The sequence below is a fragment of the Haliotis rufescens genome, unplaced genomic scaffold (genome assembly GCF_023055435.1).
Source record: "Haliotis rufescens isolate VD_foot unplaced genomic scaffold, xgHalRufe1.0.p SCAF_1, whole genome shotgun sequence".
NCBI lineage: Eukaryota > Metazoa > Mollusca > Gastropoda > Lepetellida > Haliotidae > Haliotis > Haliotis rufescens.
In genome coordinates, this window is record NW_025963779.1 from 13510571 (window position 1) to 13525035 (window position 14465).

Genomic DNA, 14465 nt, shown 5'->3' on the forward strand with positions numbered 1-14465 from the left:
TCCGGGGTAGAATGAGTCTTCAGCAACCCATGCTTGCCGTAAAAGGCAACTATGCTTGCCGTAAAAGGCGACTAACAGGATCGGGTGGTCAAGCTCGCTGACTTAGTTGATGCATGTCATCGTATTTAAATTGCGTGGATGCAGTTGATGTCAATCACTGGATTGTCTGGTCCAGACTCGATTATTTACAGACCGCCGTCATATAGCTGGAATACTGCTGAGTGCAGCAATAATTAACAAACAAACAAAACAACAATCAAGTTATTTTATATATCCCATGTCTTGGATTGTCAGTGTACCCAGGTGATGAACATCCTGACACTGGAAGCGCCTGGAGCACAAGAACAACTACCACAGACAAATGTTCTCACTCAGTTTTCTGCATGACAAACACAAGAAAAATCTAACACGCAAACAAGGAAAAGGATGAAAGCGGGGTCATTACCTGAACACCTTATTTTTTTCAGGTTAGTTGGGACTAAAACATGGTAATTGGGATGCATGTACAAAGCTTGCTTTATTGAACAAGGTGCTTCTTAAATGTGTGAAAATTTTACGTCATTTCATGTGAACATGAATAAACAAAGACATGACTAAACACATGTTCCCTCTTAAGAATGAATTGAATATTTTCTGGTGTTGCTTACCGTGATATTGCTGGAATATTGCTAAAAGTGGCATAAAACTTTACTATCTCACACATACAGCAGTGCAGGATGGATAAATTCAGTTGCAGGGTATTCATGTTTGGATTCAGGGACTTTTTCCGCAGATATCGTTCCTTCAGTGTCCTGAACTAGAGGATTCCTGTTTTCATGAGTTTCTTGATGGTAGCCACCAGTTTGAGGTACCCTGCTGCGCACCCATCGGACTCAGCTCCACAGTCGTAGATCTGCCATTTCCCAGCATGGTCTTTAGCCACACAGCACATGATGATAGCTCGGCTGTGGATTGCTCTGTCAAATGATGTAGAGCAAAGGTCAGCATTAGTATTGGAGGCTTCATAGAACTGAAGTGTTGGGTTGGGAAACTTGGAGACAGTGGGGGCCTTGAAGGCGCTCAGGGTGAAGATAAGATGTGACACCGACTCTGGGATCTTCTTCATGTGAACTTCAATGGTGTGGTGCCCACGTTTATTAGTATCATCCATACGATCACCGGAGTGTTTGATGGCAGCACTGCATCCGTTATCTGTTCTCACATGGCGCATGAGATTGAAACGAGTTTTTTTCGCAGATGACTCTTCTGATTCATTCATGAAGTCGCAAACAGAGGCGTAGATGTTCTTCTTGAAAGCAAAGCATGACGCATCGAGATAGTCCACATTGTCTTCCCCAGCGCTGGCGGGATAGCCCCAGTGGAGGTCAAAGACAACGTGGTCAAGGTCATCTGGGATTGCATACAGAAGGACAAGCAGATGGATTGTGGCATTTGCTTCTATGCCATAGTCGGCTAGTGTCATCTTTTTATGTGATCTGCCAAAGACCTGTACCGGTAATACAACAGAGGCAATATACACATCTCCGTAGGCAAACTTGCAGATAGATTCTGTAATGTTGTTATCGTAAAAAAACAAAATGGTTATTTTGCGTTTTAATTACAAAAATAAATTTACATGAGTGACTCCCTGCACATTCTAAAAGCACTGCATGTTTGTAAAGTTATCATTTGTCTTCAAAACACTATTTGTGAGCTGAATATTAATTTGTTTTCCATATCCGTAACAGGTGACCTGTGTTTTACCCATTTTTGAACACTTTAAGTTTGTAGTCAATTTGGGAGGAACACAAGTATGGTGTTGACAAACCAAAGATTAGACTGAGTTTGGGATTTGAACCCAAGATCAGCTGCTCCCACCACTAATAATGAGTGCATCTGCTGGCCTGCCTGTTTCCTCGTGTCCTCTAAAAACGTGTGTGATTTATAACCAAAATGAATTTACCTCCACATGAGTCATTTGTTCCCCAAATAAGATAAAACAATTACCTCCAGTACTTTTTCATTGTACACAAGTTTTTGCTTGCTGTGATCATGTTTGAACCTTTTCTTGATGGCGTCTTTCAGTTGAAGGATTGTGAGGTCTGCACTGTAGGGCAGGACCACTGCATCTCCAGTTAAGATGGTGACTTTGACCACATCTCCGCCTAGTGACATAGGTGGAGTGTATTCACAGCTGTACTCCCGGAACATCTCCCTCAGTGTAGCTTCAAGAATCTTCATCACCTTGCTGTCAGGGTCTACTTCAACGCCACACTCCTTATGAGGACATGCGTTATTGGCCTCCACATGCTTGATCACACACTGCAAGGACATTCATGTAATTCATATAATACTACAGTATACAATAAGGTTTTAAGCAAAAATAACTAGTTTCAACCAGTTATGATCTTTGACCTGTTACCCTGCTGATTTACTTGAACTCCCATCTGTCGGTTTAAAATAATGAAGTAGGGTGACTCTCGCTTGTAATACTACCACTTTGATAACTAGATGGCAGATGGCTATACACATGATACAAGAATCAACCCAAGATCCACCAAAAAGCCATATTCATACTCAAATGAACGGAAAGTTGAAGTAGCCATCTCATGCCTCAGATTCGGTCATAAAAAGAACCATTACAAGGTATGTCCATCTTACAATCAACCTGAATCCATTGCCCACTTGTTACTGGAATGTCAAGACCATGCCCCAGCCTGGACTGGGTTAAAACAAGAATTGCAGTTAGATCCGGTCATAGGTCTCCTAAAGCCAAGAGATGTAATAGCGAAGGCCAAACTAACTCTATTTCTGAGAGATGGTCAGCTACTCGAACTATATAAACCGAGCAACCAAACAAAATTCTGTCAATTTCTAAAAACCATCATACCAATATGAAAATAAAAATCTTATCAATACAAAAACAGAAACGTTATCAATACTAAAACTCACAATAGATATATGTACCCTACTCACACACATGAGTCCCAAAGAGGGACAGGTCAGCCGAAATTGCTGAGGCAGAAGGCGAGCTCTTAAACACTAAAGCAACAACAATGACCACAGATAAATTCAAAACAACTGTTCATTGCAACAATCATAAGAAGACGGTGTGGTGAAACTGGCCAGCTTTATCCTGTCTCTTGTCAGGGATGGATTCACAGAGTATGTGGACCTGGAGGTACTGTCACTGAGTACAAGGAGCTCACACAGCAAGAAGAGGGATTTCCCTTCACTTGCTGTGTCTGTGTATAGAAGATCCTATGGCTACCAGTCGGCGACCATGTCACATTCCATAAATTCCTTTCAAGAAGAAAACTTAACGTCTAAACAATAAATATTCTACGACACTGCAGATTTATGTTAGTTTTGTTTTTCCAATATTTGAGTCCATTTTCTCCAAAATTGTGGCCATTTTCACTCAAATGTGGGGCCTTTTTTCTCCAAATTGTCTGGCGCCATTTTCGCATGGGGATACTCCTGCACCCGGTCTGGGTGACTTCGTTCATAGTATCTTCGAAGCTAGACGTTTCCATGCCCATAGCATATATTAGTTTCGTTTGTTTGTGGTTTAACACCCTATTCGGCAGTATTCCATCTGTATGACGGCGGTCTGTTAATAAATGAGTCTAGACCAGACAAGCCAGTGATTAACATCATGAGAATAGTGAAATCGATCTACGATGACATGCATTAACCAATGCTTGCGATGCGAATTGTCCGCACGCACTGACCATGATAGCTTTGATTATAGCGTCAAGCCTAAATATTTATAATAAGTAATAATTTTTAAGGCGATATTACTCTGTGTCCATTTGTGGCAAAACCATCACTGAACATGACCAGTCGACTTACAACAAGCAGGGGTCGTTTGAGATAAATTCTAACCCGGGTCTTCACGGGTCCCATAATATAAGTAACACCTGGGATATTCCGGAGTGCCCCGTTATACAAAACGCCCGCACACACAAAGATCGAGATATTGTCATTCTGTCAGGCAGCCGGAATACTGTTCACTGCCTTATGGTACAACTGTAGGTAGTATCTGCTAAATACTACATGACTGAGGTTTGCACTTGACAACAGCAAATATTGAAAGCACACAGTGGTGTCACTTTTGCTTTGTGTATCAAGTCCAGATATCTTAATCATTATTATCATGAATAAATTAGGAGTTTGACAGGTCTGATTGCCTTCAGATTTGTTTATCATTATGAACAGCAATAGGTAATACCTTAGAAGCCAATACAAAATATGATATATCATTCTCAAACAACGATAAACGTGCCAATTGTAGTTTTGAATTGATATACAGTAGTTTAACTTACTAATCACTTATTAAAAATAAAAATAATTTTGGGTCCCAAGTATGATAGTATATTCAGTTTGTTTTTTTTGTTTAGCAGCCATACGACGGCGGTCTGGAAATAATCGAGTCAAGCCAGTGTTTGACATCATGAGCATCGATCCATGTAATTACGATACGATGATATGCATCAACCAAGTCAGTGAGACTGACCGACTGATCTCGTTAGTCGCCTTTACGACAAGCATGGGTTGCTGAAGATCAATTCTAACCCGGACTTTCACGGGTACATTATCAGTACAAAATGTGAACTAAATATACACTGAGACCTAGCAGCATACGTTAAATAGGGTAGAACATTCAAAAGAAGAGTGAAACTCAGTGAATGACATTTTACACATGCAAATATAACTGATTCTAGACGAAACCGAGGCTGATCATGAAACGAAAGTAGCATGATTATCATCTCCCAAGCTGGAAAACACGCCTGTCTAAATATATAGACGTTACACGAAGATTGCATTTTGTCACAGACCATGGTAAGGTGAAGAGGTGCAACGCCACACGGTATTGTAAGATATAGATGTACACCTTTTCAGAGAGATGTCCTTGTTAGATCTCGCTTTTGTTATGGACTGCACAAGCAGCATGGGGTCGTATATTGAGTCTGCTAGAACAAATATCAAACGCATTATCGATCAAATATCCTCGACTGGTGGTAGAAGTGTGAAGTTTGCACTTGTTGAGTATAGGGACCATGCCCCACAAGATCGCACCTTTGTCACCCGGCAACATGATTTTACCTTCGACGTCACCATTATGAAATCGTGGTTGAGCGTCTGTTCTGCCAGAGGAGGAGGGGATACTCCTGAAGCTGTGGTAGATGGACTGCAAGCGCTCTTGAATTTCTCCTGGAGAAGAAGTGCAACTAAGATAGCCGTGCTGATTGCTGATGCACCGCCACGGACTTGGAATGGGACGGGACGGATTTCCATTAGGCTGTCCTCTAGGACACGACCCCTTTAAAGTTACAAATAACCTGGCCTCTCGAGAAATCACGCTTTACGTAGTTGGATGCGAGCCAAGTTTATCACCCTACAAGGATTTTTTCACTGGATTGGCGTACATTACAGGGGGTCAGTACGTTCCTCTTGCGTCTGCCAACAACCTCGCCACCATCATTGTATGTGGCGCGGAGGAGGAGATGTCACTGGAAAGCCTCATGAAGACCGAAGTTGGTGCAGCCATTAAACATTTAAAGGACTCGGGGGTCGAATTTGACGATGACCTTATTGAGCTACATCTCTCAGCAGAAATGGCAAAGAAAGGTATCACAACAAAAAAGTTGAGACGGAACAATGCCAGAATGGGAGGTGTTAGTGAAAAGGCTAAAGCTATTTCTCAGATGGGAGATTTGAAAGAGTATAGGTCAAGAGACCTTAGTAGTATCCGGCCTGCTGCTATAGCCAGTGCTGCAGTAGGTGACGTGTTTGACGTGGAGGAGAGTGAGGTAGATTACGCCCAGGTCCAGAGAATGGTGCAGAAGTCGAAGATGAGGAACAAAGCACTGTTTGAGGATTAATACACACACTCTGTTGGAGGACTGGGATCTTTCTTTTCACAAGACTTTCTTTTTCAGGACGTCCGGTGTGTCCAGGGAACAAGTTTAAGTTTTGGGTATAACTTGATAAACTATTTTTTCATTGCTGATGTTTTGAACATGAAAATGCTGTAAATTTTTATATTCGAACGTCGTCAGTGTTGTAATTGTGTTTTGTAAATAATAACTCATATTGTGACCTTTTTTCTCTATTGGTTGTTTTAGTAAACACACCAACCCACTGTGATTAAATTAAATTATTTAAGTGTACCTGCTGGCTGTAACAAATATTGAATATGAATCTGCAGGTAGAAAAGGACCATGTCTACAGGTGTAATCTGTTCATATTGTGAAGATTGTTGATACAATGATGTCAATAAAACCAGCAGGCGAGAAATATATGTTTTTGTCGGATTTTTTTCTAACCCTGGAACCACTTATCCACACCAATACAATTTCTGAAGTCTTCGTGTAATAAAATTGCCAATGTTCTAGCAGGCCGGCTATTTGATATTCTGTTCCCCGAAATACTGGACAAAAATATTTTCTCTTAAGGTTTTACAAACTTAAGTAAAATTGTATACTGAACATGCTAGAAATTTTATAAATATTATGTGGTACCTCCTTTCAGAGAAAACAATTGTATGTCCTGAAGTGATGACTGGAAGCAACAACTCCAGGTCCCACCCAACCCCTATATCATTATATTAAGCTCATTTACTGAGTGCGGCGTTAAACAAGCAAACAAGCAAAACAAACATGGTAGCTTCCTTTGTTACTTCTATCCGTTTCTCTGTCCAGCGTTAATACTAATAATACACCGACACTGAAGAAACACGCAGAGCTTTGTTAAAGCAGAATATTTTCAAATTTATAATTAAACATGCAATAACAACACTTATAACACCTGGCAAATATTTGAGTGATTCGGGATTCGTAATTTGATATATCATTATAAACTATATCACTGTAATAGTTGCACGTCGTTGCAAAAAGAGAACGAGGGGATTCCGGATTAGAATAGATCCCCGGTGACCACTGATTGTGGATCGGGAGGTGAGGCTGGGTGACTTCGTGAAGTGCCTGTCACGGTGCCCTGACGGCGTACGTTGGACTTTGCTCAGAATATCAATCAATGGTTTGTCTTGCCCACACTTGATTATTTAACAAAAACACACATCTATCTATCTATCTATCTATCTATCTATCTGAACCGATCACCCACGGAAACAGATTCCACCCGGTGCAAAAATCAAAATATCGGTGAAAACATGAATAGATAACTAAACATCGATGATGACACCATGTGTTCGCGAAAAGCGTACGCATGTTCTGACTTGCCGGTAGCACCGGCCACTGACACACTTTGCATAAAAAGTGTTAATTGCCTAAAGCCGCTCAGCAGTCCTCCTGCTTTGAGTGAGTGAGTATGGTTTTACGCCGTTTTTAGCAATATACCAGCGATATCACGGCGGGGGACACCAGAAATGGTTTTAACCACTAGGCTATCCCCACCGCCCCCTCCTGCTTTGAAGTAATTGCAATATCACAAGATGATTTCAAAGACATTTAGTATGGATCATTATTATAATCTGTCATCGAGAACACATTACAGTTCCGGATGGCCCAGTAGTGAGATATCCAGATATTAAATTGATATGTACACTAATTCCGGAGATCGCTGACAGCCATCGACGATCTTACCCTCATACAGAAGAATCGTGGATGTTTGCACTGCTCCGTCAGATTCATTGAGGGATACTCGTTTGAAAGTTTCCCAATGCCACATCCATAACACTCCATGGTGTATCACCTGCAAAAAATTAATATATACGTAACTCAGTACGTAGTACCTTCCATTTCAAGAGCATTCCTAAGAAATATTATGCATTTGTACGTTAATGGCATTTGTTATACAATATATATACCAAACGGTATCTGCTTCCACCCTTATCAGAATCGATTCTCCACAAACCGTGGAATAAGGCAAAATTCCAATACTATTTATATATTTGGGTAATGAATTAGTGCAAGAATGGACTGAAAGCAGCCCTCGAGGCATTTTGTTGATGAGAACATTGACAACAGTAGTCTGATACTATTTGCTGGTGATGTCAAATTTGTTACCGATACGTTATTGGGATTACAAAGGATGCGCTGAGGTGTGTGTTTGCGAGTGAGTGTATATGTGTGAGTGTGTGTGTGTGTGTGTATGTGTGCGTGCGTGCGTGCGTGCGTGCGTGCGTGCGTGCGTGTGTAAATAACCAGCGAAAAGTGTTTTACAAGGTCACCCCTTATTCATAATTAATATGTATTCAAATGTCGTTTTGTCTCATTTGGTCTAAAACTTGTGTAACGTAAGTCATGTAAGCTTCAATTCCTGTAGAAAATATTTGTATTTTCTTGACAAACACATGCCATCGAGTGCCACACGACGTTGGTATTTTCATGGGTGGTGTTATCACGAGTGAAAATGTCAACTTGTCATGCGATTTTGTACCATTATGCTGATTATTGTTCTACGAGGGCTGGTCAAAAAGTTCTAAGCTTGACTAACTTTCAACTATGGGACTTAACAAAGTGAACTAGTCAATGTAGTACATTGTTTGTGTAGTTCATTGCAAGTGTATTTGGTCTGTTGAGGCCGTTTGTATATTGGTGACAGCCAGTTGAACGTGATTGGTGTATAAATGGACACATACATAGAAAAATAACGAGTACTGAGCAGTCAACAAGTTTTGGACTTTAGGAAAAAGTACTCCCCTATAAATTCATGACCGCATGTCACAAGTGTGTGGGGATAAGAGCCCTAGCTATTCCAATGTTAAATGTTGTTAAGCTATGTTTAAGGCTGGGAGAACGCCCCTCAACTTCCATCAATGAAGATTCAATCAAGGAGAACTTATACTGTCAGATAGACGTATTTCCACTGTTGAACTTGAGGAAGACACAGGTCTAAGCCATGGATCCATTGAAACTATTCATTGAAACTGTAGTCATGAACATTTACAGATGAATAAGGCTCATGTGCGACAATGTGGGTTTCCTGTGCGACAATGTGTGTTCGATGAGCTACCTCCACTCCCCCCTCACACACACACACACACACACACACACACACACATACTCGCCAGACCTGGCCCCAAGATATTTCCACCTGTTTCCTAAACTGTAAGAACACCTTCGTGGAAAGCACTATGACGGCAAAGCTGTCGTGAATGGTTTTTTCAGGGTGGCTGAAGATAACTTCTTCCTGACTGGAATTGAAAAGCTTCACTATCGATATGAGAAGTGTATTGAAAAGCAGGGAGATTATGTTGAAAAATAACTTTTAAAACACTTTCACAATTGTTGGTTTTGTTTGTTAGGCTTAAAACGTTTGGACCAGCCCTCGTACAGCCCTATTGACGCGGCCTTATCTGACCTTCGATACCTGGAACACAAATCGAAAGACGAGATCTGCCCTTTTCCGAGTAAAGGGGCTGGTGTGTCATAGCTGTGGAATGTATGATAGGTGCATTCATAAGTGCAACTGTCCCATTTAAAAGCAGATATTTTTCATTCTTGATTTGCTTTATCAATCGAAGTCTTAAAGGACACATTTGAAACAAGTTACTACCATGAATTGAGAATGAGGTATTTGCAACTTCTGGAATGAAATCGTTAGCTCACTTTGACCATTCAGACATCCATGATTTAACAGTACTCATAAATAGATTAGCGATGTATGAAAAACGAGATTACTCAAAGCATTTTTTTTAACGCATTCTGTTGAACTAATTCAGTATTCGTTTGTTTCATGTTGTTTAAAGCCGCACTCAGTAATATTCCGGTTATATGACGGCGGTCTGTAAGTAATCGAGTCTGGACCACACACTCCAGTGATTGACAACATGAGTATCGATCCACGCAATTGGGATCGACGACATGCATCAAACAAGTCAGCGAGCCTGACCACACGATCCCGCCAGTCGCCTCTCACGACAAGCATCTGTATTCAGAACCGAAAGTAGGTTCCCGGAAGTCAGAGTTAGCACGTTATTTAGATGTTAATCAAGACATGGTCTAAGGCTGACAATGCATATGCAGGGTTATGTATTCGAATCTGTGAAAACTTACACAGCCAGTGACTAGTCTTGATCCCGACGCCCACTGTTCAGTTATCGTTGTTTACCTTCAGCCACAGTGACAGAAAGCCCGCCCAACCCCCTTCATTTGTCGACTCGTCCATTCACCTCATTGGTTGAGTGGAGATACCTTAGTTAAATGTGCAAGGGCTAAGTAGGTTACCATGACCTATGCTCCTATGCTAGTATAACAAGCTGAATCAGTACATTACATCTTTTACAACGGCCTTAATCTAAACTGAACTCAAAGCCTTACCCGTACAACTCCCACCCATGTGAACATGTCCTGGAAACATGAAACCGGTTCATCGACCAATAAGGACAACGGAGTTGCGTCCCTTCTGAAAAGGGAACCTTTAAACTGAGCCCGTCCTTGTCTAGCGTGATTATAAATTAGGTTAATATACTGTGTCTGGGTGGTGTATCCATGTTAAACTGCGCATGGTATAGTACCGGCTTTAGCTTCGACTAGTACAAGCAACCACACCAAACCAAAATATAAATCTCTTTTCTATATATAAACATTACATGATCGCACTACAGCATCATTTCTCTCACATTGGAATCCTGTCAAGATTACTGATAACTGGTGTTAATATGATCACTCACTCTTCAAGTTTGGTCGTTTAATCACACACACTTTGAATAATCTCATATACATACAACTATATTTGTAAAGCCTGTTTATAGTATAGATATTACTGTGATATTTAAGAATAATAAAACATCAAGTCATACGCCCACTAATACAAGATTCTAAAACACCAGCTATAAAAAAACACAAACACCTACAAGATTTATTGCATGATATTACAGCGAGAGCCCACCTACCTGAGGAAGGGGGGCTATGTTGAAAGAATGACTAGTAAAGGCCTAAATGGCATAACCATGCCAGGCCAAATTTAACTATGTGGCGACTTGCGTCTCCAAACATAATTGTTAATATATACTTAATGCTAACGCCCAAATGACGTCGCTGCCCGAACAACGCTGCGTGTCTAAATTGGGAGCTAACGCCGCCAGGCCCAACTATGTAGCAAATTGCGTTGCTAAATTTTTATTGTCACTAGATTTCCGAGTGAAAACCAAGGGAAGACTGGGTTCCACCTAGCAAGAAGGTAACCCAGTCTGGGTTGCTGCTGGAAAGCAGATAATCGGAAACCCTAATTAGTACATTTACTCATATAAATTATGATGATATAGGAGGTAGCCCAAAAGAACCGCGCCACTTCGCACAAAAGTGCTACCCGACACCCCACGCCGCAGATGCACGCCATGATTGCTAGCCGCCTGTTCAGCTTATGGATCGATTCTCTTCCACCTTACTGGGTCGCGTGCATTGTGCCAGTAACGATCTGCAGGAGATTGTTGGTGTCTACCTATAACAGATCCAGAGTAGATCCTTGAGCGAGTGAGTTATGTTTAACGCTGCATTTAATATCGGGGCGTGTCAGCTTAATGTGGGGGGAAAGCCCGAAGTGATGCAGGTCTCAGACGTTTACCACTTCGATGAAACCCACGAGTACGGGTATGGTGCTGACAAACCTAGAAACGTAATCGGGGCGAACCGGGATTCGAACCCACAAGCATAGGTTTCTGGCGTGGGAAACTCTGCACAGCGAATTGCGGCGCCTCAGACGACTGGGCCACCCGTGCCTCCAGATCCTTGAAGATCCGGGGTAGAATAGGTCTTCAGCAACTCATACTCTTTGTGGTAAGAGGCGACTAACGGGATCGGGTAGTCAGGCTCGCTGACTTGGTTGGTGAATGTCATCGTATCCCAATTGTGTGGATCGATTAAACAACAAAGAAAGAAAGAAAGATCCAGAGTAATAGGTGATAATGCGATGTGAGGCTTGATGAAAGCCTGTGAGACAGTGACGTAGTTCAAGAAGCAGTGATGTTTAACTTCACCACAAAATGGTTACGTAACCAAGCGCGTACTTAATGTAAATAATTTCAACCAGTCTAAAGAGCACACATATTGGTTAAATTAAACAGAATTTTTCCTGTTTCAAACATGTAGAAAAACACTTCACTTTCTTCTTTGTGTACTCGGTACATATTTCACACATTTGTTTTTGCAGAACTTCCTATGCTGTCGTATTTACTCTCTTAGCATATTATCTCACTGCCCGTTAGCTTGATTTATTTATCAATGTACAGTAAACTACGGTTATAACGAACTCAAAGGGACTACTTTTTTAGTGGGTTATAACCGTAATTCGTTATAAGCATATATACAGCATAACTACAGCAAATAGTCGGGACTAAAAAGTTAGATCGTTATATCCGTCAGTTCGTTATAAGCGTGTTCGTTATAACCGTAGTTTACTGTAATAGATTTTACACCAACATACATATGCCAGACACTGCACCTTACAATTGACAAAATGCTTCACAAGTTTTTGTTAGTTTTAATTGGTTACATGTTTACATTTCTTAGGGCTGGTAGAATTTCAAACATTTTTGAGGTATTGCTGTATGCTATGCTTGATGTTTTTGGCTAATTTCCATCCCTACTCTTCTATTCTATTCTGTTCATCTGGGATATCTGCAGTTGCTCCATATCACAAAATTTCCGAGTCAGTTTTGTCTAGAGTTAACTCTCTTGGACCAGTGGCTGAGTGTAATAGCTGCACATTTACAACACATACCTTTTAGTCTGTAGGGAAAGGTGATGCCTGTTCTTTGTAAACATGTTTGAGGTAATGGCTACTGCATGAATATCCCTTCACTATACCCATGGCCAAGTATGGCCCATTGTCACAAATTGTTCATGTTGGTGCTTGTCTTTTGTAACCCTTATCTATTGTTACTCTAAGTGTACAGCATTCCTAAAGCTATTAATATCTTTGTGTGAAAATGGACCTTGACCATGTGTTGTTTACAAAATGAGGCCTAGAGTTATCGCCCCTAGACAATGGAGGTTTTTGCATTAGAATGCTGCATTGCCTTTATCAAAAGAACACCTGCTAATAATAAAATCGCCCAAACTCATATAGTATTTTTTGAGAAGCATATATGTGACATTACCATGATTACTGCATGGACTATTTTACGATTTGCAAATAATGAAAAGACATACATACTATTTGTTGAACTTAAATGACATTTTTGATGGGGATCTACAGCCCCAGGACCAGCATGTTTGCACTGTTAGCTTATATTGTATCAACTGCCTCCATGGTATAGCAGATAGAGCGTCTGCTCCGAGAGCGGAAGGTCTGTGGTTTGATCCCCTGACCAGTGACCATGTCATACCAAGAGACCTTCAAAGATGGTACTTGTTACCCTGCCTGGTGCTTGGCATTGAATAAACAAGGACTGATCGACTCATATATGTCTGAGTGTTTCATCTATGTGAAACTGTGTTAAACTGTGTTATGGTCCAGACTAGTACAAACAGCAACACACAGCATGCATGTCGCAATAATCTTGAACGGCCATCAAACTCCATTTCACCTCACCTCACTATAATTCGTATCAGAAAATAGAAAACAATGTTCAGTGTCATATCTGAACAAAACTTCACTTCTTTATATACATTTGTACTGGGATAAAGGATGAGTTATATTCAAGTAGATGATTGCCAATGCAAACTTCAATGAAGAAATGAAGATGCTGCATTGGGGGGTATAACTTTTTCAATAACGTATGACAAATCCGAGGTAATACAAATAGATTAAACTAGTTGGTAATATCTTCTTTCAATGTGACTGGACTTACATGTCCTGTTTGTTTCAAGTATGAGGGAAATGAATTTTTTATATATTTTTTAGGTTATATCCGGGTGGAGTCGCCTTCAAAACAGAAGCCTGGGTATCGACGGCGCCGGAAGCTGACCAAACGGTTCAAGTCTCGAGGGGAAGAGGAGGAGGAGGACTCCCAGACAGATACACAGAAGTGACAAGGTCGATCAGCACTCTTCTGCAGCTTCTCTTTTATGTCATACAAATTTGCAGCAGAATGTAACTGTAGGAAGTAATTATTTCTCAGGAAATAATGTCAAATATTTGGTAATATTTTGTTATAAGCATTCACTATTGTCAGCCATTTATGATGAAATATAGATATACATATATATGGAATACTGAAGTTTTCAAAATTACATTTCAGTATAATTTATTATCTTTACATGCGTTTGAAATTGTGAATAGACTTTGATACACTAACCATGCTAACATAGTTAGGCCAACAATTATATATAATTGGCTGCATGTAGGTCGCTACAATACGAACGTTATTTATTTCTGATTGTTATTTTGTCAGAAGTCATTGTTTGCATGGTTTGAGGATCAAGTTTTGTTCACCTCACTGACCAGATGAAATAAGCCTTTAATGGTTGTGATCTTTGTTTTGTGTGGTATTTTTGAGTTTGAATGCATTACTTTATTTGCAAAATACCTGTTATCAATGATTGTGATAATTCTACACTGTTACAAGAATAGGT

General features: G+C 40.5%; 1 protein-coding gene across 4 annotated transcripts; it reads right to left on the reverse strand.

The window, feature by feature from the left end:
- Positions 1-251: 251 nt before the first annotated feature.
- LOC124148349 lies at positions 252-12816 on the reverse strand. 4 transcript variants are annotated; one of them, XM_046519405.2, is made up of 4 exons: positions 12670-12816; positions 7590-7698; positions 1987-2301; positions 252-1486 (listed from the first exon to the last, which is right to left on the reverse strand). In XM_046519405.2, the coding sequence occupies exons 2-4, from the start codon at positions 7686-7688 to the stop codon at positions 797-799; spliced, it is 1104 nt and encodes a 367-aa protein (XP_046375361.2). In that variant the 5' UTR covers positions 7689-7698; positions 12670-12816; the 3' UTR covers positions 252-796. The 4 variants fall into 4 exon arrangements, with proteins under 4 accessions (XP_046375361.2, XP_046375370.2, XP_046375354.2 ...); XM_046519414.2 differs by lacking the exon at positions 12670-12816 and adding an exon at positions 10269-10365; XM_046519398.2 differs by lacking the exon at positions 12670-12816 and adding an exon at positions 10005-10218.
- Positions 12817-14465: the final 1649 nt, after the last annotated feature.

Excerpts from the sequence above, each read along its gene's own strand:
- LOC124148349 (XM_046519424.2), bottom strand. The coding sequence starts at position 5,280 with ATGGAAATCCGTCCCGTCCCATTCCAAGTCCGTGGCGGTGCATCAGCA. Across the intron at positions 2,302-5,088 it reads TCATAATGGTGACGTCGAAG|TGTGTGATCAAGCATGTGGA; the intron begins GTAAAATCATGT and ends ATGTCCTTGCAG. Across the intron at positions 1,487-1,986 it reads ACAATGAAAAAGTACTGGAG|GTCTTTGGCAGATCACATAA; the intron begins GTAATTGTTTTA and ends TTACCGGTACAG.